Source organism: Meles meles, chromosome 7, assembly GCF_922984935.1.
Source record: "Meles meles chromosome 7, mMelMel3.1 paternal haplotype, whole genome shotgun sequence".
NCBI lineage: Eukaryota > Metazoa > Chordata > Mammalia > Carnivora > Mustelidae > Meles > Meles meles.
The window spans coordinates 5,606,821-5,632,803 of record NC_060072.1 but is presented as its reverse complement, the minus strand read 5'-3'; the positions used below and the strand labels follow the sequence as shown (position 1 = coordinate 5,632,803).

Below are 25,983 nucleotides of genomic sequence, written 5' to 3'. Positions count from 1 at the left end.
TAAGGGTCCAGTAACGAAATGGGTAACGGAAGTCCGGTTACGTGTGGACAAGCCTTTGCCGGGTAGAGCCATGTCAGATGGCCCCTGGTGAAAAGTGGTGGGTGGTGTGGCCCAAATGGGAAGCTGCACGTGCAGGGCTTCTAGGAGGGGACTTCCAGGAGGTGACTGATGGGTGGGCCTGGAACCAGCATGGGGGGCGTGTGGCGGCCTGGGGGAGGAAATCAGGAGAGGCCCGGGGATCCTGGAGAGGATGGCTGTAGAGAAGAGGTGGCGGGTTGGGGGACAGCGGAGAGGGGAGCCGGGCAGGAGTGTGAATGTGTGTGATATCGGCTGGACCTCTCAGGAGGTTGTATGGTTAGATGGGGCTGGAGAAAGCACGGGGCTCAGACTGCAACCCCCAAATGTCAGCCGTGAGCACAACTACCCTGCTTTTGCCTGGTCCTCCCCGGCCTTCCAGGGCTCCAGCCCCTGGGCCCCCTTCCCGGAGCTCTCTCAGCCGCTCCTGTCTGCTAGGCCCCTCCGCATGCTCACACCACTCTCTGGGAGCCCTGCTAGGTGAGAGGGTTATGGGATCAGGCTGATGCAGGAAGGGAAGCCCGGCTCGAAGGGATGATGGGGACAGGCCGCTGTGGGATGGAGGGAGCCAGCTCCTGATACCTTTTTGGGCCTCCGTGTCCTCAACTGTAAAATGGGAATCGCTTTAGCGCCAAGCCTCAGGGTGGCTGGGAGATGAGTGAAGGCTGGGACAGAGCAAGGCCCAGAGAAGCTGGGGTTTTCGGCTAACTATTGCTGTACTCACCGGACCTGGAGCACCTGGCTCCCCTGGGCTCAGGGGAACCCCTAGGTGGCTGTGAGGACACATTCCAGTCTGGAGGGCTGATGCTTCTCAGCTCCTGACTTAGGGCCCCAGACTTGGAGTCCACAGACCTCAGACCCTGGCGCAGACCACGGTGAGGAGGAAGAGTCCTCCAGAACGAGCGGGCTGATGTGCACGGAGGCTGCTGAGGAAGGGGTGGGTGCCTGCTCTGGGGGCGCCTGCCAAGGCTATAAGCCTGGGGCGGGTGGGGGGGGTTCCTGCGTGGACCTCCGCATCCCATGCTGCCAGCGGCCCCTGTGTCCACCCCTGTGCCCCGAGATCAGTGCACCGATCGGTGGAAGTGAAGAGGGTGGACGGGGGCTCTGCCTCTGGAGCTCACAGCAGCCAGCCTGGGAGTTTCCTCCCAGACCGAGTCTGAAGCATTTGTGGTCAAGAGTTAACAGTCCCCTGAAATGTCCTTTTCTTAGTCCTCCATGATATTACGTGGCAAAATGGACTCAGCAGATATGACTAAATTAAGACCCTTGAGATGAGTGCTTGTCCCGGATAATCTGAGTGGGCCAATGCGGTACAAGATTCCTTAAAGGTGGAGAAGGAAGGTCAGAGAAAGAGAGCCTGACGGAAACAGGGTCAGACAGATGCAATGTGGTCGGCTCTGAAGACAGGAAGAGGCCGAAAACCAAGGAATATGGGTAGTTCTAGAAGCTTCTAGAGCTTCCAGAACAAATGCAGCCCTTGCTGACACACTGACTATAGCCCGGTGAGTCCCAGGTCCAACTTCTGACCTATGGAAGCTGCTGTGCTGCTGCTGCTGGAAGGCACTAAGACTGCAGTACCCTGTTAGCAGCAACAGACAGCTAACACGGCATCCATCCCATGCGCACGTGGGACTGACTGAACACCTGGGCTGGCAAGAATGACCCAGGGTGGCTCAGCAGTCTTGCTAGGACTGGGGTCCCAGGAGTGCATGGTAAACTTAGCTGGGTACTCAGGGGTTCTGCACAAGTCAGCCAGATACTTGAAATTTATCACTCCAACCCTCATACTCAAATATTTTAACCGATTTTAATGTAAATCAAACATCTGTCACGTAGTTTGAGCCTCTTAAAGAAAACATAACTGCCCCCGTTCTTAGCCTGTGCTCAGTGACTGGGGTTAATTATAAATGGCACTTGCTGGGTACAGCTGAGACCCCAAGGCTGGGGCAGGGCCACTTAGCCCCGAATGGCCCCCGGCTGCTCTGCTACAGGCCACCACCCTCCCTGTGACATGGAACCGGGGGTGTCACCCTGGGCCTGCAGAAGCAGTCTGTCACTGATGTGGTCACCAGAGGAGGGAGGTTTTTTCCAGCCTGCGGGGCCGAATGGGTTCTAAAGGGATGTCTGAGGGGATTTCTATAACGAGAGGTGGGAATTCAGGGCAGGCCAACTATCAACCTTTTCCCTAGCGCCTTCTGAGCCCTCCAATTGGCTCCCCTGACGCTGCCTCCCAAACCTGGAGTGAGGGTACCTGTGCGCTCAGCTCATTCCTTCTCACTTCCCTGACCCCGCTCCAGGCTAGCACCCGCCGACTGCAATTAGAAAAAGCAAGTCCACAGCTCCTCTCTCCGCCTTGCCGTCACCTGCTTGCCGCGAGTTCAGCTCGGCCCTCTTCTGCCGCCACCCTCCTGCTGGGAGCTGTACAGGGCCTCTGGGGACCCAGTACCTGCCCCTGCTCTGCTCTGGGGCTCTGGTCTTGGGCAGCAGTACCGACCTCTCCCAGCAAGTGAGGCTGGGGCTCGGCGTGCCCTCAGAGCACCAACAGCTCTTAGGTTCCCACCACCCACCTCCAGCCACCTTTCTGACTTACACCTTCCAGGATGGTAGTAGGCAAACCTGTCTGCTGGGGCCTTCAAGCCCACTCCTTGGCCATATCCATCCCTTCCTAGGCCAACCCAGACAGCCCAAGTCAACATGACAGCCCTGCCCCGAGAACTTGTCGAGAGGGGCTTCCAGACAAACCTTGCCCCATCTGCCTATTACCAGAGGTGAATCTTCCAGACTCTCTGAACCTCAGTATTCTTGTTTGAGAAACATGGCTATGGCCTGTCCTGCCCAGCACGGACCACAGGCTGCACAGAGCACCAGCAGCCAGCCCGGATCTCCTTTGCTCCTTCAAGTCCCACTGGGGGAGATGGGCTCAAGCTTAGTCCCCAACATGAAAGGTCATATTCCTTCCGTGGCCCCGCTTACATCTCCCTTTTCCCTGGGTGCCTGGACTCATTTGAGGTCCATATGAGGACCATAAAAGTAGGCGACCTCTCCAGGACTCTGTGGCTCTGACTTCCATGGTCCTGTGACCCTAACACAGCCATGAATTTAGGATTTAGCTAGGCTCTGCAGGGTAGTATGTGACCGTGGGCAACCCAGGGTACCCCAAAGAGCCTGTTTCCTCCTCCAGGACACAGGAAATGTATCACCTGGCCCCACAGCTCCCAAGGCTGCTATAACCTATCAGACTGCCACAAAGAAGGTTGTGACGATCCTAAACCACCCTACAGCTCTGCTCCAGAGGCCTGGGCAGCTGGCACCATCCAGGGCCCAGCAAGTGCAGAACCACAGAACTAAGGAGCAGACTTGCTCTGTGAGCGAGCAGCCATCTCCCCCTCCTTCTCTTTCCTCACCCTGCCGAGGGTCAGCCACACCCGCAGGCCTCCCAAGCCACCCTGAGCAGCGCCAGGGTTTCTGGGCAAGACTCCCTAGAATCTGGATCCAGCCCAGGGTCAGTGTCTGGAGTGTAGCCCACATCACACCTGCCTCTGCTCCTTGCGCAGAGGCAAGTGGGTGCCTGAAGTTCAGGGAAAAGTGGGCCAAGGCTGCCCACTTGCACCCACCTCAGGCTGGGTCGTTCACCGAGTCAGGAGCCTGGGGACCAGAAGGGGTTGAATGAACCTTATTTTACCCGGGGCCTGCCAGATGGCCTGAACAGGCCTGTCCCCTCTGGGTAGCAGATTTCCCAACTACAAAGCCAGTCCTGAACCGAGCTGTCTTTCTTGCCCTGAATGTGGCTTCTCTCTGGAAGGAGATGGGAGAGGTGCCGTGCTGCATGAATCCCCGCTCTATGCTGGCGGCCCCCGTCGCTTCTGGGCGTCCCTGTGCCTTGCTGATCCTGCTTATGTACTGCGATCAGAGGAACGCAGAGCAAACGTGTCCCCCGCAGAGGCCATTAGGCACTGGCTCTGGGCCCCTCGCCACACACACGCACGCACACACACGTGTCTGATGAAGGGCGTAAACGTTAACAGAGAACACGTCAGTTCCCACGGGGACTGGAGCCCCCCACTCACACGCAAGTGTGACCACACGCACGTGGGCACACCGCACACAGCCCCCCCCCACGCACACCCCGTGCGCCGGCACGCACACACGCACGCACCTCCCGTGCGCCAGCACGCACGCACGCACGCACACCCGCGCGCCGGCACGCACGCACAGCCCGACACAGCAGCACGCGCATGCGCACACACGCGGACAAAGGCGCGAGCACAACAAAGGAAGTGGAAGAAAAGTGTTACCCATGAGGAGCCGCCGTTTCACCCGCTTGTCCACATCAGCTACTGACGTGGCATTGAACTGAGAGCGCTCAATTGCAGCCTCATCCTTCTCTAAAACACAAGTAAGGGACAAACACGGAGCCGGTGGTTAATGACAGCCCACTTCCCGCGGCCCAAGACAGTCAGCCTCTCGGCGTGGCGCACACACAGCCAACGCAGCATGCCGGGCCGGGTGTCCGCGCCGAGGGGCGAATCCCGGGAGCCTCCAAGGTGGTGTGTTCGGGGCAGGAGGCGGCAGGGGTGGGGGGTGCAGAGCGGGGGACGACCACACAAGGGCACGGGTGGGACCCAGGGCCCCGCGGTGAACACACAGAGGCGGCGGCTGAGGTCAGAGTGGACAGACCCAGCTGCGGTGGGGGCGGGGGGAGCACAAAAGCACACACACCCCCTCAGCGCACATGGAGGCAGAAGTGATTGCAGATGCCCCCTGCTCAGGCTGGGGAGGCAGGCACAGGACAAGGCAACATGACAAAGGGACAGGGTCACGAGGTCCGGTGATGGCTGTGCCTGGACAGCAGATGCCCTGTGTCAAGGCAGGAAAGTGTGTCAAACACTCATGCAAAGTTAAGAACAAAACATAACAGAGGAATGAACACAGACGCAACAATGGATCCAGTCGAACAGACAGAAAGAACAGGGGTTCGATTTGGGCAGCGCTGGTTGCCTGCTTGTCTATAGAGGACTAGAGCGAGACATTCAAGTGCTTGAGGAGGGGCTGCACAAATGGGTCAGTCATTTTAGGAGCGTGCGGAGAGGCAAGTGGGCGGCCGGGGAGCATTCTGGCCGCTGGGCAAGACGCTTGACCAAGATGCTGCCCGTGGAGGAGCACGTGAGGTTAGCTGTTTGGCGGCCCTCTGCTCAGTGGGACACACGTGGAGATATTTGCTCTGGAGAGGGGAACCTAAGCAGCAGTGAGCAGAGACAGAAGGAAGGTTCTCCTGGCCAGCAGAGGGCAATGGCCCAGGAGCTGGGTCTGGAAGAGGGTTTCTAGGGGAGGGGAGGGGAGGAGGGGGGTGAGAGAGGTTACGTTAGAAAGTAGATCCAAGCAGGGACCTTCACATGCAGCAGACACTAAAAGATTTAAAAAAAAAAAAAAAAGGAGAAAGGATGAGGAGTCAGGTGGACAAAGACAAGATGTGTTAGACGAGGCTGGGTGTGTCTGGCCGGCAGCTGTCTGCCCTGGTCCCGTGGCCGGCAGAGCCGGCTGCACTGCAGACACAAACAGTGAGGGAGACCCAGCAGACGAGACAGGAAGGGGCCGCTGGGCCTCAGAGGCCCCCGGCAGGACAGAGGAGACAGGGAGAGAGGTGGGAGAGGAGGTTCTAGATGGGATCAGGCTGCAATAGAGACACTGGTCTGAGACCAGGTTTTGCTTTGAAAAAAAAAAAAAAAAAAAAAAAAAAAATTTTTTTTTTTTTGGTTGTTTGGTTTGGTTTGGCTTTTGGCTCTGAAAATAATTAATGAACGTCAGTTATCAGACAAGACAGGCAATCAGGGACCATCACCAGAAAAGCAGGAGGAATGAGATAAAATGAAACCAAAACGGCCATCTGAGAGGAGACCACACAGAGGAAGGGGAGAACCACGCGGGCAGCAGCTCCCGGGACGATAGCCGGGACTAGGGTGAGACGCTGGTGGCCTGCCCGCACCCTGGCACCCCCACCCGGCTCTCTGAAGTACCAGGGAGTAGTCACAGGGACAGAATGCGACAGCAAACTCTGGCTTCACGGCTTTGCTTGCTCGCCACCCCTTTTTTGTTACTTCAAAGTCCCTCCAGAAATATCTTCAGAGTCAGTAATAAGAGATGGGGCCCCCATTAAAAAGAATACATATGGTCACTGCCTGTGGGCTTCTGAAGTGGCCCGACACTGAAGAGAAAGAAAGCAGAGGATGAACAAAGTTGGATGGGTACCAACTTTGCAATTCTTCTTTTTCTCAGTTGAAAGATATGCGGGGAAAGACGCTACTACTGATTATGGCATGAGGTAACCACAGAAATTCTAGCTTCCTCCTGCAAATATGGACCAGGAGGAAGGAGGTGCCCAAACTCAAACTGAGACTCCACGAGACAGGAGGGGACAGAAGGGGCATTGCTGAGAAGAGACTCTAGCTGGAGAAGTCTGGCAAGAACCCCATTAGCTCAGGAGCGGAAAGCAGTTAAGAACACCCAGAACCCCTTGGGACTCTTCCATCCAGTCTCCCCTGGTGTAGACAGTGAAGACTTAAAGCTGCTTTCTGAGAAAACCTCCTGGTTTTCCAGGCTGGCGGTCAGCTCCTGTTGCTAATGGGGCTGATATGCAGGTTAAATGAATGCGCCACGTGTCCCCAAATCAGGGGAAGAAACCCGTATGCTTTAAAACAGAAGCTGCCCTCCTGCGGCACAACCCCCCTCCTCCCCGCAGACCACCCCCACGTTGAGGATGAGGACCTGCAGAAAACCCACAGTGACACAAAGCAGAGGCGCTTGGTCCCGGGTGACTGGGCGGCCCTTGATAAGTCTCTCCGGAAGGCTCCCCCCGGGGACGTCTGCCAGCCCCGTCAGTACTGCGGGGTGCTCCTGGTCTTGTTCCCTCATGCTTCCTTCTTGGAAACTGGGACATGGTGGGGCGGTGCTGGCGTGCTGGCCAACTTCGGGGCCGCAGGGCGCGCCCTGGCGGGGGTGCAGAGTGGCCCGAGGCAGAGGCGTGTACTCACCAACGCACGTCCGCGCGTCTGAGTGCAGGGCGTACTTCTGGTGGCAGCCGCACACGGGGCCTGCGTCTGTGTCCTCGCAGCTGTGCTGGCAGCCCCCGTTCCCGTAGTTACAGGTCACTAGTCAGGCCCCGAGTGTGCGTACGCGTGCATGAAAGGAACGACAACAAAGACGGTTAGTTCATCGGTGTTGGTCGGTTCTCTCAAGGGATGGGGAGCAAAGTGATGGCTTAAGGCCATCAGGGAATACAGGCGCACATTTCCCCTGGACTGCAGCCCCCGCAGGGCCTCGAATGGAATGGCTCGCTCTCCTGATGGGACCTGGGGTGGGTCTGTCCTGGGGACAGACCTGGGTTATGTGGGCTTCAAACAGGGCTGGCACCAGCTGACAGACTCAGAGGGTGTCAGGTGAGGACAGGGACAGGAGAGATCATTTTCTCCTTCCTCTGTCCCAGAGACACTCAGAAACGGTCTGTCTTGATGGGACAAATGTCTGTTAATGGCAGGCATCCTCCGCAAGGTGGGGGAGGGTGGCAGGGGGCCCGTGCTGACAGGGACACTCGTTCAGTTCTTGCCCAGCTTGCTCTCCTCTGCCCGGTACTTGGGCATGAGCAAAGATGTCCCCGCAGAAGTCTCGTCGGTCCTAGTCCCAGCAGCCATCTTAGCCTCTGTCCCCTCACAGCCTGGGTCCTCCCAAGGCAGTGTCCGAACAGACGGAACCTGTGCAAATGAACGTCAGCTCACGTGCACTTTGGAAAGTGACCTTTTATTTAAACGCGTTACATAGTTTGTTTGCAGGGTCTGTGGCCTGGAGGAGCCGGAGCCCTGCAGCCCAGAATCCTGAAATGTTTTACAGCATCAGCAACCTGGGCGGCTGGAAGGGAGCTGGACAGAAAGGAGCCAGTCTGAAGTAGGAAAAATTATAAATGCAAGTTACTTTAAAAGAAAACCGCTTGTTACCACGTTTTAGGATGAGTGGTATTACCGAAGGGGCTCCCAGACCTCTGTAAAGCAGCCCTGCTTTACTCCGCTCACAAGACAACCCTAAAGGTGCTCGAAGATGCAAAAATCAATCTCAGACCAACCAAGCCGAAAGTTCCGACTTGGCAGTTGGGGTTAATGATGTTCCATCAGGTTGATGCATGGCAGGGCCGGTGCCAGAGGGAAGCCATGGGTGGCAGCCCCCGGAGATGGATCCCAAGCATTCCAGAACTTCGTACCGCAGCTGCCTCTCCCAGGTGGTGCTCTCCCCAGGGGCACAGCACACAGCCTCCAGGGCGTCCGTCCCCGAGTGATGGTGGCGGCCCTGTCAGCCTGGACACGTGCCATCTCCCTGCCAGCTAAGGAGGACACGAAGAGAGTGGTTCTGCTCAGTGTCCCAGACGCTGTCCTCACGACCAGAGAGAGGCTCTAGTGGGCTGCCTCTTCCAAGGGGAACTAATGTCCCGTCCGCAGGAAGGGTCCGACTTCCGGGACGACCGTTCAAGGACCTGCAGAACCGTTCCAGCTCCCTCTGGCCCTTTCTCCAGAGGAGCATCTCTTCTCTCAGTTTTCCCGGGAGCCCAGAGACCTGCAGTCACATTCTCTCATCTCTGAAACAGCTCATCTGCCTGGGAAGAGCCCCAGGGAAGCCACGGGTATAGACCGGCAGGGATCTCAGGTGAGGGCAGAGCCCTTAGAACAGCCCCGCCTTGGTCCGGACATCACATGCCCTTCCAAACCGAGGAAAGCCCCACTTCAGACCGGGCAGGGGTGGAACACCGCAGCTAGTTCTTTCCGAGTTCTGGGCTCCCGGCCATGGGCCGAGTCCTGCAGGTGACTCTAAGGAGGATGGAGGGCTGTCTGAGGCAAGCCGACGGAGGGCCATGCTTAGGGTCCCACACCCCCTGCTGGGGTTTGTGCATCTCATGGATCCCAAGGGCCGAGCTCGTGAGCACCTAGAGCCTACAGCCTGTACACGGTAACAGTACGGGTGCTGTGGGCTCTGGGATGACCAAGAGAGGACGGAGAGAACCCCCTCCAGCCCTGGAGTGGGTCCTGGACTCTGGAGAGATGAAGGAGTTTGGTGCAGGGGCCCTGTGGTCCCGCTGGTCCACAGAGGCTGGCTAGGCCAGGCCCCGGCCCCCACCCCAAATCCAGATCTAGAATTTCTTAGAGTTAAACTGGCCTCCGGGGCTAGAGGGAGAGCCTGAGAGCTAACCTCACATGACCTCGGCATGCGGACCGCACAGCAGGGACCAAAGCTGACCAGACTGCCAGCCAGCTGTGCGGGCCTTTCCCAGGAGGGCAGCAGGGTGCTCGCCTGCTCCTTGGCCCCAAGGCTGGTGGCCGATTCTCCACACAGCTGGACGATACCCGGGCCCCGAGCCAAGAGGCTGGGGCTGCTGTTTCTTTCACCAGCAAACATTCAGGGCAAAGGCTTAGCTCTTCTCTGTCGGGGGTGGTGGGGGGCTTCTCCACTCACAACACTGCCTTCCTTGTCCCTGACCTCTCGGATCAGGCTGGCCCCTTGGGAGATGTTCTCTGAGCAAAGCGTCCCCTTGCCGTGCTCATCTCAGACAGATCAGTCAGTTCCAGCCACTTGCCTACGGCTCTCTCCCCAGCACCCAGCGCAGGGCCTGGCCAGTCTGGCCGAGTGAAGGAATGCTCTTTACTTGTGGCTGAGCCTTTCAACAAGCCTTGGCCGTTGTCCGGAGGACTGGGAATGCTGGAGCTCTTCGCTTTCTGTTCTGCCGAGTGGCAGCAGGTTTCTCTGTAGCAACAGGAACCGTCTGATGTAGAGGACGGGAGGTCCTGGCTGGAGTCCCGGGGCTGGAGTCGGGCGCCTGCCCGTGGTGACCGCGTACACATTAATCTGTGTGATCCCACAGGAAAGCCCAGGAACAAAGAGGAAGGCTGCTCACATCTCAGAATATACCTGGCCAGAAGGGAGCATCTTCACGTGGGGGAGTGGACAGATCATGAGTGGGGGCTGGAGCATGGTCTCCGTGGAGACAGGGGCGGTGTCTAGTGCATGTGGGTCCCTAAGACCTCGCTGACTGAGGAGGGCATGGGTTGGGAAAGGTGTGGCTCGTGCCAGAGGAAGCTGATGACAGCCAAGACAGCCAGACTAAGGATGACAAGCCGGTGAGGGCCAGTTGTTTCTTGTCCACAGAACGAAGGCTGGGAAAGCAAGGCCCTTTTCTTCGCGAGAGCTGGGCAGCTCAGTGTCCCATTTCCGGGGCAAGTTTGGGTCTGCTTCTCCACTGCAAGCTGGATTTCCATTTCTCTGTATCAGAAAGCGGGCCTGGAATGAAGTCCTTGTCTCTGGCCAGGTGCGGGCCGGGCTCACACCGGTCTCTCTCAGCTCTTGGTCCACACAAGCCAACCCGGCCTCAGCACAGGCCGCCCCTCCCCTCCCCACACAGCTGCTGGGAGCTGGGTCTGAAGCTCTCGAGGGCTGTGAGTGTGTTCAGCCCTAGTCCTACTTCATTTGCCGTCTCCCACTGCTCCTGCGGAGCTGGGGGACCACATTAAGAGGCTGCCTAACAACACCCGAGCCCTGCCGCCTGACCTCCGGCCTGATCTTGGATGGCACCTTTGGCCAGAGGCCTCGTTCAACCCAGATCTCTCTCACAGGGCATCACCATTTACGGCGGGCCCTGCAGGGGCAGACTGCAAAGTTGATCTTTGATCCTGGAAATAAGGTCAACACAGGCTGGGCTGGGACTCCCCCCGGACCCCCAATCCAGCTCGTCTCCTTCTTTCCTACCCTGTTCTACCAAGAAGCCCGAGCTTGTAGGCCTCTGTGCACAGGCCCCCATACCCGCTGGAGAGCTTGGGCTCAGGGCCTGTGGGGCTTCGGGCTGGGGTTACAGCAAGCACCATGAGGCTCTTTAGCAGGGTCCTGTGCTGGGGCTATTGGTGGGGTATGCTGGGGGGGATAACACCGTGTCTGGAGTTCACAACCCCCATCCCTCGTGCCTCCCCATGCTTCTTTGGGGACCTTGCCCTCCTTTCCACCCCAAGGTGCTGAGAGCCCTCCCTGGGCAACGTCCAGCAGACTGGACAGACCCCCACCCTCACCCCCCATCCCTCATAAAGCAGCAGCAGGAGACGCGTGGGGACGTCTGACCCATTTGCCTCCATCTACCTACGTGTGCAGTCCTTCTGGTTTTGGGCAAGGTCAAAGCCGGGCCTGCAGTCACAGGCCACCCCACCTTTGGGCGTCTCCCGGCAGATGTGGGCACAGCCGTGGTCTTTGTTCATGCAGTTCATACCCTCTGGGAAGAGACAGACGAGAGAGGAGTAGGGGACCGGGGGAGGGAAGAGAGAGAACATTTTAGGCTGGAGAGAGGCGGCCCATAAAATGTCGCCATCAGACACAGTGCTCAAGGGCTGCCCTTCGCAAACCCCCCCTCCCCCATGCCAACACACGCCAGGGTGAACGCCTAGCCGTCCACGAGGGGAAGCAGGGAGAAACCACGGACACCGTGCCAGGTCTCGAACCAGGGCTCACTCTGAGAACAGTGCTGTGAAGGCCTCCAGGGAACCCACGAAGAAGCGTCCCTTCCCTGGGTCAGATCACAGAACCTGGTACGGCTCGGGGGTTTAGACTGTTTGTTCACTAGGGCGGGTGGGTAGGGGGAACACGGCACCTTTCCATCTGCCCAGGGACAGCACGTGCCCCACTGGGGCAGGCGGAGACTTTGGTTTCAGACTGGGCCCAGGGCGGGCGCTGACAGTCAGGGGACTGGGTGGGTGGGCAGCAGCCCTAAGCAAACAGGCCCTGGCGGGCTGGCTCTCGTTCCCCGCGAGGCCTGTCCATCCGGCTTGGCCACCTCTCACTGCATCCCTGCACAAGTCAGAGGCTACCGCCCTGGTCTGCTGGACCTCGGGCTCGTCCTCAGCAGCCCCACAGCCATGTCCTGAACTACTTGCCACCCACCTCCCCTCAGCTGCCCGAGGGGGTCTCTCTCTGCCCCTGGTCACTACAGGGCTCCCAGGACCCACGGAACCCTCACCCCCAAACGCAGAGCCCTGCACCACCTGCGGCTGGCTCCAGCTTCACTGCACATCCGTGCCCCACGGGGCCTGTTCCCGGTCCACGAGCACACGTGTCCCCACTTCCAAAATGCAGTTCCTGCTGGTTGACAGGTTTCCTTTAAAGGAAAATGTCTGCCAACCTCAGCACGTTGTTCTGTGAAGCCTCACCTGAATGGGCAGCCGGCAGCAGGCCTCCTTGCTGGTTGGGAGGCCTCAGAAGGGGGAGATAGCCCCGGGGTGCCAGGGCTGGGCCCCCCACTGCCTGCTAGCGTCCCCGCCCTCTGGCTACAGCGGCCGTGTCACCTGGAGCCCGTCCCTCTTGCCCTGGCTTAGGCCCTTCCAGCTAGTTCTCTGGGCCGGGCTTGGAAGCCGGGTCCCTCACAAGGCCGGCTTTTTCCTCCTCTCCTCCCAGGCTCCCCGAAACTCTACTGTAGTGCCAAACCCTAGGCAGCGGCAAAGTTCTGGGCACGTGCTGGGCCCCTCACCCCTATAAGGCAAGCATGCCTTTCAGAGGTGGGAACGCCAGGGTTAAGACAACCTGTCCGAAGGCCGATGGGGCACTGAGAGGCACCACCAGGACTTGGACCAGTACCTCAGGCTATAAACCTCTGTCTCCCTCCTGCCCCCAGAGGCCTTGTGCAGTGCAGGGCTGGGCTGCCCTGGGTTTCCAGGGCAGACACTGGGGACCATGAACACTGAGTCTCCAGAGGCCTGGCCTCCACTCAGTGCACGCTGAGGGTTACACCGAAATGTGCTCTGAGGGCTCGGGCATGACAGGGACAATGAGGGTCCCCTGGCTGGGACCCAGTCACCCCTAGTTCCTGGGAACCCCCGCCCCAGGAGATGATCTGCCCTCCCCAACTGCCTGGAGCAGCTCAGACCCCTTTCAGATGACCCCGGTTGATGTTTATCTTCCTAGTGATTTGTGAGGAGTTTCCAGAATTTATGAGGTCATCAGGGGTCAAGTGAGAGGTCATAGGTCACAAGTCCATCAAGAGGCTAAAGGCAGATGAAAGGAAGAGCTGCTGTCTGCCCACACGGCGCCCCGAGACCTTACTTCCATGTCCGGTCCGAGAGGAGCCACCCCTGGACAGAGGGGAGGAAGCCACAGACGGGGACACACGGCGGCCTCCTTTCCCCAAGGTGGCTGCCCCACGGGCCAGGACCAGCTCCGTCTTGACCCTGTCCGCTGTAAGCACGGGTGTGGGACAACGGAGATCTGACATGCGCTTGAGAACACACACACCCAGCGGCTACAACGAAGATTTTTTAAAAAGTCTGAATTGAAATGAAACAAAGAAATGGCCCTGAGGGAAACTGCCCTGTGCTGGGCGCGCTGACCTCTGCGCTCATCTGGATTTCCCTCTTCCCCGGAGCACGCCGCTGGACTGACGCAGAGTGGGACGAACTACCCAACAGCTGAGCGACCGAGCACTCTGGTGCCGGGGCTCCTCGCTGGAAGCTTCTGGTGCGTGTGGAGGGACGCCCCCTCCTCTCCTGGAATTCCACAGCAGCACACGGCACCTTGCAGGGCGGCATGGGAGACACAGTGGGCAGCGGAACGACGGGCGGGGTAGGGACGGTCTGGGGCTGGTGTGGCATTTCTGGGGTGTGGGTGCTCCACCACGGTCAACGCCAAGCTCCGGGGGGAGGTCCCCGGAGGTGCAGTGGGGGAGGGGGCACCGGGGGCCCTTGCGGGCCCGCAGGAGGCAACCTCACACAGAAAGTACGGCTCTCTTGGGTCACAGGCTTAAGTCAGGCAGCTCGGGGTAGGAGTCTGGCCTCCTTACTAGTTGTGTGTCTCAGAGAAAATCGCTTCTTTGATAAAGTGGCCATGATCATCTGTGCCTCACAGACAAGGCAGGGTGGGTATTCTGACCCTAGATCTTTCCATGGGGGCGCCGACTGCAGAAGGCTGGAGCCAGAGAAAGCACAGCTCCTCGTGGGGACCTTGGCTAGGCCGGGCAGCCCCTCCTCAGGTAAGCTTTCGGTTGAGGGGCTCTCCTGGGCCACGGAGACATATGCAGCCTCTCATCAGGTCTCCAGAGACAGGCTCGCTCAAAGACTAACTGCTCTGAGGTGACGGCCGGCAAGCGGTGGTCACCAAGTGGCCTCCCAGGCCAAGATCACGGCTGTCTTAATGGTGGGCTGAGTCCGCCATCACCCTTCACTCCCCGCTTAAGTGGCCCTTCTGGCTCCCCCGTGCCCACAAATGTACAAGGACTTGTTCCTGCCTCTTTGCAGCCTCGTCTCCTGCCACCAACGATCCGAACTCTACTGCCCGCAGTTCCGCACTGCCCACTGGACGTCCCCGGGAGTGCCCCATCCACGCCCCTGCCTCTCTGGTCTTCCACAGACAAAATCCTGGGCCTCTCTCAAACCCCACCAGTTCCACGGGGCTTCCTGACTGCTCCCATGTCACCTCCATGCCACCGCCCCGCCTTGATCTCCCAGGGCCACCCGGTGGCTGGCCCAGGCGATCGATGCCACTCACACAGGTCTGTGCTTTCCTCCTATGCTGGGAAGGGCCCAAGGGGCCCTGTTTCAGCTCAGGCTTATACGTGAGGAAGAAAGGGAGATTGAATTTCCATTCCCAGCCAAAGAAACACAACTTACGAGAAGCACTGCTAATCATCACTAACCATAAATTTGTCACTGGGGAGCTGATGTGGCCCTGAACGTTGGATGCTAAACAGAGCCTAAGGCTTTAGAAGTCACTCGGCTTTCTCCCACACCATGGACTTGCCATGAGGCAGTCTTTCTTCCTGAGAATCTAGACTTTTAATAATGAGCCAAGATGTTGACGTTTTGCTGACAAAGCATAATTCGGGGCGGAGGGTAAACCAGTGTTCCAGTCCAAGTCGATCTGGAAGCAAGCAGTGGGAACATGGAGCCGGGAGGGTGGGCCTCAGGCTTGAGTGTGTCCACGTCAGTGGGAGAGGCGGGCAAGGCCCCCCATCTTCTACGTAAAGAACCGAGTGAGGTCACATGACTCACTGAGGCTCTCCCCGCCGGGCTCCGGAGCACAGGGCCCTCCTTCTAAAGCCGAGGGCAGGGCCAGCGCTAGGTCCCCAGTGGAGAGGGCTATGGGACCCCTTTACATTTCTGACGATTACATTTTTTTTTCAGTTCTCACAACTACGGAGGAGCCTGAAGAGTTTCTGTTCAGGGGTTGACACGCCACAGCTACTCATGTTTACTACAGCAGAAATTCAGTGGGGGAAGCTTACATTTAATAATTTGTAACGATAAAAATTTAAAAACGTATTACATGTTAACATTAATTTTTTAAATTAGAAACCGCATTTTCCAAAGCAAGGGCAGGGCTGGCTGAGAGGAGGGTCCTTGCAGAGGAGGGGTGGGGGACCGGCACTGATTCCTGACCTGCTGTTTGAATCCCTGGGAGTGAGGCTGGGCCTCAAGCCACGTGTCCTCCGCACCCCCCCCCCCCGTTCTCCAGGTTCTTGTCACTTCTTGTCTCCACTGGGTAAGGGGGTGTCTCAGTTGGCTGCGCCAGCCGCAGCCTGGACGCTACAGGAAGTGGTCAGCCCGTGGTGGCACTCCAGAAGGCGCTGGCTCCGAAGGGCCAAATGCCACCGTGTCCCTCCTCCAGGAAGCCTTCCTCGGCCCCCCAGCCCAGTCAACGGCCTTCTGGACACCTGCGTTCCCCTCGCTCACAGCACTGACATGGTGGCCATGTTTCTCCTCCCTGGTCTTCCTGTGACTCTCTGAGCAGCCCCTGAGGGCAGGCTGAGCTCTGAGCCTCTCGGTCCTCACTGTCCAGATAGGTCCTGCCTGGGACGGGATCCTCCGTGTCCTCACCGCGAAGGGAGGGCAATGGAATAAGCCTTCCCCTCCTCCACGAGGGGCTGGGACACAGGTCTGGCCCTCACACGCCAGCAGCCGCCACCAACTGCCGGCCTCACTGAGCCTGGAGCCCTCTCAGCCTGACAGCTTCTGGAGGAAGCTCCTCCGAGCTGGAGGCCATCAGGGTGTCACCCTCACATCGGCAACCATCGCAGAGATGGTCGCAGCTGCCCAGCCTGAGGGGCCGAGGACTGGGGTCTGCTCTGTGCTGGTAATTCAGCTCCTCATCCGCTGGAGACACAGAAGCCACATGACCTTCCCCTGGGCGCCGGGGCCCACTGGCTGCTGCGGGCCACGAGAAGATGCGTGTCACAGTGGCGCAGAGCCACAGACTGTCAGGGCTGGGTGGAGCCCGGCAGTCCTGTCCATCCGTCTTGCAGCTGCGGAACGGGAGGCCCCGAGATGGGACGTGTGTGTCTCAGACCACACGGCAGGACTCCCGCCCAGGCTGCTGGGCTCCCGGATCTCCCCCACCCTGCGGTCCCGCACCACGCGGGGGGGACCCAGTAGGCCGACTGGCAGCAAGCTCTTCCTGCGGGGAGCAGAACGGGGAGCCTGGCGCAGAGGGTGGTTAGTGGGGCTGCGACTATTAACGGTCTTCAGAATTACGAACCTATTCACATTCGAGGCCAGCGCAGACGCTTCTTCCGCCGTGAAACTCTCTGGGCAGCCCCTCATGGAAGCACATAACCCCTGGCCCCTGGGACCTTGTCGCAGCTGCCCCTGAGCACAAGGGGGAGCCTCAGCTCCCCTGCAGAGCCACCAGGTGATTCTGCCCGTGTCACCGCTCTAGCCTTTGGGAACAGTGCGAGGGTCCCCCGAGGAGCCTGGCCCTCCCACCCTTCATGCTTGTCCTCTGCACCCCGCCCTCCCTCGGCAGCCTCACCACAGCGGCCTCTGGCAGGCCTGGCCCACACGCACCAGGACTGCTCAGAAAGGCCGTGGGCTCTCAGCAGAGCAAGGAGAAGGGTCCATGCGCCAGCCTACGACAGCCATGCCACCGGCCAGCGCTGAGGGGCGTCTCTGCCACAAACGTGCTTTCTCTGGACTCCCCTCACCAGCTGCCTGATGTCTTCATTCTTGCAGCGTAGCTCAAGGCCGGACCCCGCAGACCAAGTCTCCTGGCTCTCTGTCTCTCCCTTCCAAATGGCAAAGTGCAGATGGGGTGGGAGGCAGGGTCCACTCTGTATGTCCCCCTGCGCTCGTCTACCTGCCGTCACCTCTCCCACCAGCCAGAAAGCTCCTGTGGGCAGGGAAGGTCCTGTTGCTGCTACATCCTGCTGCAGGGCCTCCAGAGGGCTAGGTGAGCTGGGGGCCCGTCCCAGTGCTCGCCACCATCAAGGCACACTGAGGAAGGGTGTGCCACTCCCAAGAGGCGTAGGGGCCAGAACCCGCCTGTGTTGTACCTCACTGAGCCTCTGGTCAGAGACCTTCTTCTCTGGGTCTCTCTTTTCTTCTTCTTCTTCTTTTTTTTTTTTTTTTAAAGATTTTATTTCTTTATTTGACACACAGAGATCACAAGTAGGCAGAGAGGCAGGCAGAGAGAGGGGGAAGCAGGCTCCCTGCCGAGCAGAGAGCCCGATGCGGGGCTCGATCCCAGGACCATGGGATCGTGACCTGAGCCGAAAGCAGAGGCTTTAACCCACTGAGCCCCCAGGCGCCCCGGGTCTCTGGGTTCTTAGCTGGGAGATGGGCTTTCCTATCCTTCACCTCCAGGGGTTGTCGTGAGACTCAAACGAGACAACTATGTCATGTGTGTGGCACAGGCCGGGTTCCTGACTCATCCTCCCTGGTGCTACAGGCAAATCTTTGCTAAGCCACCTCTCCCACCCCTGTGGGGGAACTTCAAGGGACCTCTTTATCCTTGTCTGGGTCCTTAGTGCCCAGCATAGGGCCTGAAAGAAATACTAGGAGAGCAAAGGTAGGAGAGAAGGAGGGAGGAAGAGGAGGAGAGAGACAAAGGCTGCCCAGCCTCAGCGCACCTCACAGAGAACTGTGAGCATTCTGCAGCATTCGCAGCTGTGTGTTCTATGAAACAGCCCCTCAGGAACCCCACAGCATACATTAAAGGCTCTGAGAAGCCCTGCAGTCACTGGTGTGACAGGCCCCTGTCTCTCCTCTAACACAGCCCCACCCTAAGATGACCCATGTCAGTTCCTCGTCACCTGGCAGATGAGCCTGTGGTGGCCCAGGGACCGAGGCAGAGCAGGCCTGGGCAGGGGATGGGGGCCTGGAGCCTGCTGTGGCTCCCTCGGCCTCAATCCCAGGGAGGGAGAAGGTGGCACTCCCTCTGCCCTCTTCTGGGAGGGCTGTCCTGCGGCCAGTGAGTTGACAGGCAGGACGGCCAGCACGGCTACTGCCAAGGGTCCGTGAATTTAATTAGGGGAACAGTGAGGCATGTGAGCCACTGGATACCAAGCACTTCTGCGCCGGGGGATGGGTCCTGAAGGGGCTTCAGGGTCCTTGGCTCTAACCTCTGCTTCCACTCCACCCCAGCTCCTCTGAGGGGGCCAGACCCCTCTGCCCAGCTCTGGCTGGCACATGGTTTCCACTGACGCCAGTCCTCAGGCTCCTTCAGAGCAGGGGCCAAGCCCAGGCCTGGGCACAGAGTGGGTTTCTCTGAGCCTGCAGAACCCGAGGGCCCCGGCACAAACTCTGTCCTCCCAGGGCTCCTGCTTTGTACCACATCTGCTCTAGGGGGTCAAACAACAAGATAGCTATCCCTGGGCCACGTGCGGCCTCCCCTGGCCTAGCTCCCCGTCCTGATACGGGGAGTAACCACACAGTGCCAAGTTCAGCAGAAAGCCTTATTTACCTCCGTGCCTAGAGGGGAAATAAGATTGAATTTCAGAGTCGTTTCCAGAAATCCTGGTCCTCAGGGACTTGGTGCCAGGCAGGCCAGGCTGCTCGCCAGGTCGAATCTAATTCGATCTAACCCGTCCAAATCCAATTATGTTCTGCAAACGTGGACCGAGTGTCTCCTTGTGCCCTGTCCCACTGCTATGACATGGGCGCAATTTCAGATTCTGCCACTTGCCGCGTGACCTTGGGCAATCACTTCCCACTGAGCCTTAGTTTCCCTGCCGTGTAACGGTGGCTCGTCGGAGGCCCTGCTTCGCAGGTGCTCACTCAAGCCACCTTCCCCTTCTTGGGCCAGTGAGGCTACGGACACAGGTGAGAGCTCCAGGGACGGCACCCGCGGCCAGGGGAGCCACGGAAAGGTTGTCAATGGGGCGGGGGTGCGCTTATGTGGCAGGAAGATCTGTGGATGCGGCAGGCAAGGGCAGCCGCCCCGACAAGGCTGCAGGCCGGAAGCAGGTGGGAGGCTGCTGCCATTACCCTGAAAGGAATAAAAGAGTCTGGAGGGAGGGCAGTGGCTCTGGGGAAGGGAGGAAGGCTGGGTTTGGGATGCAATTAGGAGCCCCTTTCTCTGACTTTTCCAGAACACATGGTGTAGGGAACTTGGGCTCTAACAACACTTTCATCTAACTTAACCCTGCTCACAGGCCTGAGAAGCAAGTATCACCATGTCCATTTCACAGACAAACAAACAGAGGCGGGATCTGGGTGGTAAAGAGCAGCCAGGGCCACACCATGCCTGAGCAGCAGGGCCAAGTCCCCAGCCCAGCCTTTTGCTCCCCAGAGCCCAGGACTTCCTCGCCATGTCCCCCTACCCCCCATTCTTGCCTATTCTGGGCCCTGGGACAGGCTCTGACCGCCCATTTTTCCCAAAGGCTTTCTAACATTTTTGGAGATTCCAAGAGAGTGTGCACAGAGGTAAACGATGGCAGAATCTGCCTGCCCCAACCCATGTGCACCTCGCGTCTTCGGCAAAGCAAAGTTCACGAATGCATCTAAAGCAGGGCAGGGGGAGGCGGGCCCAATCTGTTTGTACTTCAGAGCTGGCCCTTTCTCCTCGCCCTGGCCCAGGATAACAAAGCCGGAATGTGTGCCTCCCAAGGGTCGTCGCTATGGCGACTTCATCAATAACATCATTTTCCGCATCCATGTCCCTTAACCACAGGGGAAAGGAAGGCAAGCTGGGAACGGCAGAGCAGGGGGAAAAGAACACTTAGCCCACTCCACCCTTCCCCCACCCCAGCAGGAAGGGATTTTCCTCCCCTGCAACCTCATCAATAGAAAACTGCGGAGCCCAGAAAGAGGCTGGAGCCTTGGGGCGGTGGGGAGAGGCTGCTGCCTTCCCCAGCCCAGACTTGGCAAGCCGTCTAAGCGAGGCAGGCAAAAACAAACACGGGCTCCCACACGCTTTGAAGGGGGATGAAGCCAAGAGGGAAAGGTCCTGCCACCTTTGAAGGGGGAGAGGAACGGGAGCGGTGGCAGGGACAGGCCTGCTGGAGGGGTCACGGCGACAGCCACAGCCCGGGTGCTGAACTGTCTCACGCACCGTGGGACTCTCCCCACTGATCAGAGGAGGGCACTGAGGCACAGAGAGGTTACAGCTGATGTGAGGTCATGGGGGCCTGGATCTAGGGGGTCCGGCCAAAAGCTCGCTGCGGGCTGGTGTCAACTACAGCTACTGTTAGCGAGCACTTACTGTATTTTTTTTTTTAAGAACTATTTATTTATTTGACAGAAAGAGAAGCCACGAGTAGACAGAGAGGCAGGCAGAAAGAGAGGGGGAAGCAGGCTCTCTGCTGCTCAGAGAGCCCAGTGTGGGCCTCGATTCCAGGACCCTGAGATCATGACCTGAGCTGAAGGCAGAGGCTTAACCCACTGAGCCACCCAGGCGCCCGTGAACACTTACTGTATACTAAGCCCTTCACGAGAATCATCGCCTGTAAGTCTTACGGGCACTCCTCAGAGTAGACACGGTTATCCCCACCTCACAAGTGAGGAGAATAGGGTGAAAAGAGGCTCGATGACTTGCCCAAGGGACACAGAGTGGACACAGAACGGGTTTCATGGAACCTGCACTCCCAGGCACTTCCAGGAGGTGACAGACAGTCAGGCTGAGGGGAGGGCCAGGGAAGCCCAGGTTCGTCCCCTTCGGTTCCTTAACTTTCCCCATGGCGATCTGGCGCACTGGAATGACCCAGCCTGTGTCTCCCCCCTGCCTGTGTCCACACGGCCACATCCTGTCTCTCCAAGACAGCTCAAATGCCAGCTGCTCCAAGCCGCTGAGCTCTCCCCTGACCCTCCCTCCCGTGTCCGCGTTTCTCAGACCCTCTGCCTGAGGCTTGCCGAGGGCCAGAGCATACCCTGTTCATTCCCGACTGCCCAGGGCCCAGCCCCAGGCCTGGCACAGAGACAAACACTAGACGGCAGGTCTTTGTAATGTCACCCTGCATGGCAAGTAGCTTTCTCCTCGTTTCCAGAGTTTACAGAGGTTAAGCAATTTGCCCACGGCCACTTAGGTAGGAGGTGACACAGACCAAAGACCTGCCCTTCACAAGCTACAAAGGAACTTTCTAGAGCATAAATCTGACCGTGTCTTCCCACTGCTAAAAACACATCGATGTCCTCCCAAGCGCCCCAAACGCAGTGCCCACAGGATTAGGCTGAGTTCTCAGTATGGTACTGAGGTCCTCCTGACCCCACACGGCCTGCGGTGGCCCTCGGTAACAGGGACACTCTCAGTCTGCACGTCCTGCCCTCCCTTCTCACCTTGGTGCTTTCAGGGATGTGGTTCCTGGGACACAGTCCCTCCTCCCGGGAATGGTGGCTCCGACTACGTTACTTGAGACTGTGTCTGAATGTCACCTCTTCTAGGAAGCCTTCCTTGTCTCCATCCTCCTTCCCGGTCCCTGGGCTGCGTTTGGGGATTGGCCTGGGCCTCTGAAGCCCTCGCACTTCCCTCTCTCAGAGCACCTACCACGCTAACTCTAACTGCTGGGCTTGCCAGGCTCCCCGCCGCCTGCCCCAGACTAGGGGCTCCTGGAGTCACCTCTTAACCCTGGTGCTCCGTGCGGGGCCTAGCCCGGACTGAAGGCCTGAGAAATGTTCTGTGCCGGTGAGGGGCCTGGGCTTGGCCACTCTGGGCTTTTGACTCTGCATCAGAGCAGGGGCCAATGCCCAGGCAGGAGTACACGTGTCTGCAGGCCCAGAGCCGGTGGCGGCCTACCGTTACGGTGCCGGCTCGGCCCTCGTATGCCTACCCGCCCGGTTCGGCCTGGAGCCCTAATTACACTCTGACAGTATCTGCGCTTGGATGGTGCTCTGGGAGCCTCTCATGGCAAGGCCTGGGCTCGAGTGAGGACACAGGGCTCTCCCTCCTGCCTTCCGTCCCTGGAATTACATCATCCTGGGCAATGCCCGGCCTGGCCAAGGCGCCAGCAGCTGGCTTCCCCAGACCAGACCCCCGGCTGACCCGGAGCCCAGCCCGCTGCAGGCTGTATTCCAGGGGCAGCCCCGCCCAGGGAGTGGGGGTAATGAGGACTGTGGGCTTCCACTTACCCCGAGCTCCTCAGGGCCAGGCCCCATGCTAGGCCCCTTGCATGCACCCCTGACCGTCTCTCGCGACTCTGAGCGCCAGGTCCTGTCAGCAGTCCCACCTGACAGGGGACGATGCTGAGGTTCAGAGAGATCTCCCGACCTGAGTCGTGGGGCAGGGACTGGAGGCCCTCTGGCCAGCAGGCTGAAGGCGGTCCCAGCCCCTCACCTCACAGCGCACCTACGGCCTCCTGGGATCCCCTGGGCTGCCTCCGGGGCCCTCAGGGGACTCAGCTCCCCTCCTCCTCCTGGCCTGCACCTCACTGCCTTCGTCAGCATGACCTTCCTCACTGTTCCCCCAACACCAGGCAGGACCCCTCTGCCCTCTCGCCACTGCCCCTCCTTCAGGCTCAGTAGCCCCCATCAGGGCCCCAACAGGACTGGCCCTTCCGAGCTGGCCTCTTTCTCTGGTGCAGCCATGAAAGTCCAACCCTCCTGTGACTGGACTCCCAGTACCTTCCACGTCCCTCTGCTCACTTGCCTACTTGCTGCCTCTTTCTACGAATATTGAGGTGGGGTCTCCTTTATACCACACCTCGCCACAGGGCCGGCCGGCTTCTCGTCTGTGCCTTTCACCCGCGCTGCTCTCCCAGGGGCCGACCACCGTCGAGCCCCTCGTGGGGGTTCAGCGTGCACCTCAGGGCGGTGGGTTCGAAGCGTGCTGCGGGCAGACGAGGGGCATGGCTCCGCAGTGAAGCTGCTCTGCTTTCAACGACATGCGCGCCAACAGCCAGGGCGGACTGCGCTTCTGCAGAGCCAACACTGGAAGGGGCCTTGGAGACCCTGTAGACGAAGACTCGCCTTTTCCGTTGAGAAGGCTGAAGCCGCTGGGACAGGGACCTGCCCTGGCTCACGCAGCTGTCAGCGTGGGAGCCACACAGTACCTTTCGACGCTCAATCCTCTGGGGCTCCCAACACCCCAGCTCTCAAGTTCGGCCTTCTCGCTGCCACATCGGATGGTGGCTCACGAGGCACGGCTGGCTTGGGGATGGCCACCAGCCCGTAAGGCGCGTATGCTTTCTGTAAGCCTTTGCAAAGTGCCACCTGCGTGAGGCTCTGTGTGGAAGCCAAGGGCAAGGCCGGCGGGCTGCCGACCCGCAGCTGACACTAAGTGCCTTGCCACGGCTGCTCCCTCGGTGGCCTGTGTACACGGACATACGGACAGACGGCTGACTGGACTGCTGAGACCGTGGCTGGCTCCTGGCATCCCAGGCGATGCCGGCCTTCCCTCGGCCCCCACGCCGGGGCCGGACCAGTCCTGACACTGGGATCCTGGGAAAGCGGTGTCTGTGAGACAGGTGGCAGCGCCCAACAGCCGGGAGGACCGTGTGGCACTCCGTGCAGGCGTGCGTGGGCAAACACGTGCGGAGGCGCTGAGTCCCACGGGAAGGTGGCGTCACTGTGGGGTGGGCCTGGCTCCTCAGCTCGGCCTCACACCTCCCATTTTGGCCCATTCTAAGGCGTGTGGCCCTGGAAGTCGTGGTGCTTCCTGCTCTGTGACTCAGGTGTTCAGCGAAGGCGGCCGGTGTCCCCGCTCCCCTCCCCAGGCTGGCTCTGCAGCACCTGTCCCCTCTTCACGCTGGCCCCTGGGTCACCTCCCAGCACCCCCACCCACCCCTTCCGACCCCCTGAAGTTCCCCCGCTGACCACTAGGTGTCACCGTGAGCACAGCCAAGCCTCTCAGGCCCGGCGTTCTGGGACCCAGAGGATATTTCACTCCCTTGAGGCTGGGGAGGCCACATAAGCACATCGATGGCTGGTTAAATCTGGATTTCAGGTGAGCCACAAAAACTTCCAAGTATTAAGTATGTCCCTAATGTCGCACGGGTCATACTTACACGAAAACAGTATTCTCTGATTATCTGGAGCCCAAACATAAACGGTGTGCTCTATGTTACCCGGCAACCGTATCCCTCCCTCCGTGGGGACCCCCCCCAGGAAGCCGTGGGGGTTCAGTCAGCTCGTGCAGCCCCCAGACCACGGCCTGGCCCAGACCAGGAACAAATCGTTTCTCTCTCCCGAGAGGTGACTAGATGGAGGAAGCCGAGCTGCCGGCGGGGCCAGCGTGCCAGCCTTGAGAGAGTTCCCGCAGCAGCCCTTGGGCACCTGGGAGGAGCAGCCAGTACGAATGCGGGGGACATGCTGGCAGGAGATCCTCTAAGGACATGAGCAGCTCCTAGCACGTCAGCCCGGGCCTCCCCTCCGCTGCCTACCACGGGGTGGTGCCCGCCACGATGCCCACCATGGGATGGTGCCCGCCATGGTGGCTGCCACGGTGCAGGGGAGCAGAGCAGGGGCTCGAGAGCCGTGGCCGCTCGGGCTCTGTCTGGCTCCGTCCCAAACCAGCGGTGCCGCTGCCCTCCCCGCACCTCTGTTCCCTCCCGTGCGCACTGTGGTGGCAGGTGTCACTGCCAGGTGTCCTTGAAAAGGACAGGGTATCAGCGCTCGGCACACAGGAGGGCCCCAGCAAAGACTGAGTATTCTCCGTTTCCCACAAGCTCGCAGCAAGGGCAGGTACACGGCCTGTGGGGGCTTTGACACTCTCACGCTTCACTCTGACTCGAGCGCACGGCCAAGCTGTGGCTCCGCTGGGTGAGCAAACGTGGGTGCGTGCCGGCTCCACCACTGTGTTGGGGGCCCTGGGGACAGGAGGACAGCGCTGGGGCGGCGGTGCCCCAAAGAGGAAGCAGCTGCGGCAGAGGTACAGAGACAGTAGTGGCAGGGGGAGCCCCTTAGCTGCGGGCAAGCTCGGGCTACCCTGCCGCAGGGCCGTGGCAGAGGGCGAGCTGAACGCAGCTGCGGAGCCAGCCCGACCACGGCCAAGCCCCACGCCCTGGGCAAGTCCTCGCCCGAGGCTGTGCGTGCTGTTCACACGAGGGGCCCGATGCCGCCCACAGGGCAGATCCAGATCTCCCTCACGACGTGGATCCCATCCCGTCCCATGCCACTCAGCACGTCTCCTCTGCCTCCTGCCCGGCATAACACGTAAGAACCACACCTGTGTCCTCCTGAGGAGCCCGCACACCGGCACCACCAGAGAGAGGGCCGAGCCCCTTTTACCTTGTGGCGCACACTGAGAGAAAGACGTGCAAGCCGAGTCAGAGATGGCTTTCTAGAGGAGGTGCAAGCAGCTGGGTTTTGAAGGATGACGACGAGTTCTCTGAAAGTGAGGGGATGGGGAATGGCACTCGAGGTGGAAGAAACAGCACAGTCCAAGGCCCATACTGGGCCAAGGGCGTATGCAACAGGGCTCCCTGGTTCTGGGGACAGCAGAAGGCCGGTGGGCAGGGGGTTGGGGAGGAGGGGCAAGGCTCGGAAGGCAGTGCAGGCAGATGTCTGGGGGAGAAGAGATGGGCTCGTGTGGCTGCTTCACAACATGCACAACAAGGAGAGGATCACGCGCAGGTCCTGAATGGAGAATGACATGGCTGGTGGGGGTGGGGGGCGATGGAACCGCGGCTCCGGTGGCCATCAGAAGGTCAAGTGGGACAGGGAGGCTCAGGAGTCAGCCACTGCACCAGCTCAGCACGGGGGTGAGGCC

At 59.6% G+C, this 25,983-nt stretch overlaps 1 protein-coding gene across 2 annotated transcripts in view; it reads right to left on the bottom strand.

Moving 5' to 3' along the window:
• The window catches only part of SCUBE1 (signal peptide, CUB domain and EGF like domain containing 1), a 138,824-nt gene that overhangs the window by 49,791 nt on the left and 63,050 nt on the right, over positions 1-25,983 (bottom strand). The window contains exons 5-7 of one of the 2 annotated variants that reach the window (XM_046013125.1): positions 11,237-11,362; positions 7,104-7,220; positions 4,371-4,460 (exon numbers count right to left, since the gene is read on the bottom strand). In XM_046013125.1, the coding sequence (XP_045869081.1) occupies positions 4,371-4,460; positions 7,104-7,220; positions 11,237-11,362 (333 nt within the window). The remainder of the gene's footprint in view (positions 1-4,370; positions 4,461-7,103; positions 7,221-11,236; positions 11,363-25,983) is intronic. The other variant, XM_046013126.1, reaches the window with a different exon arrangement.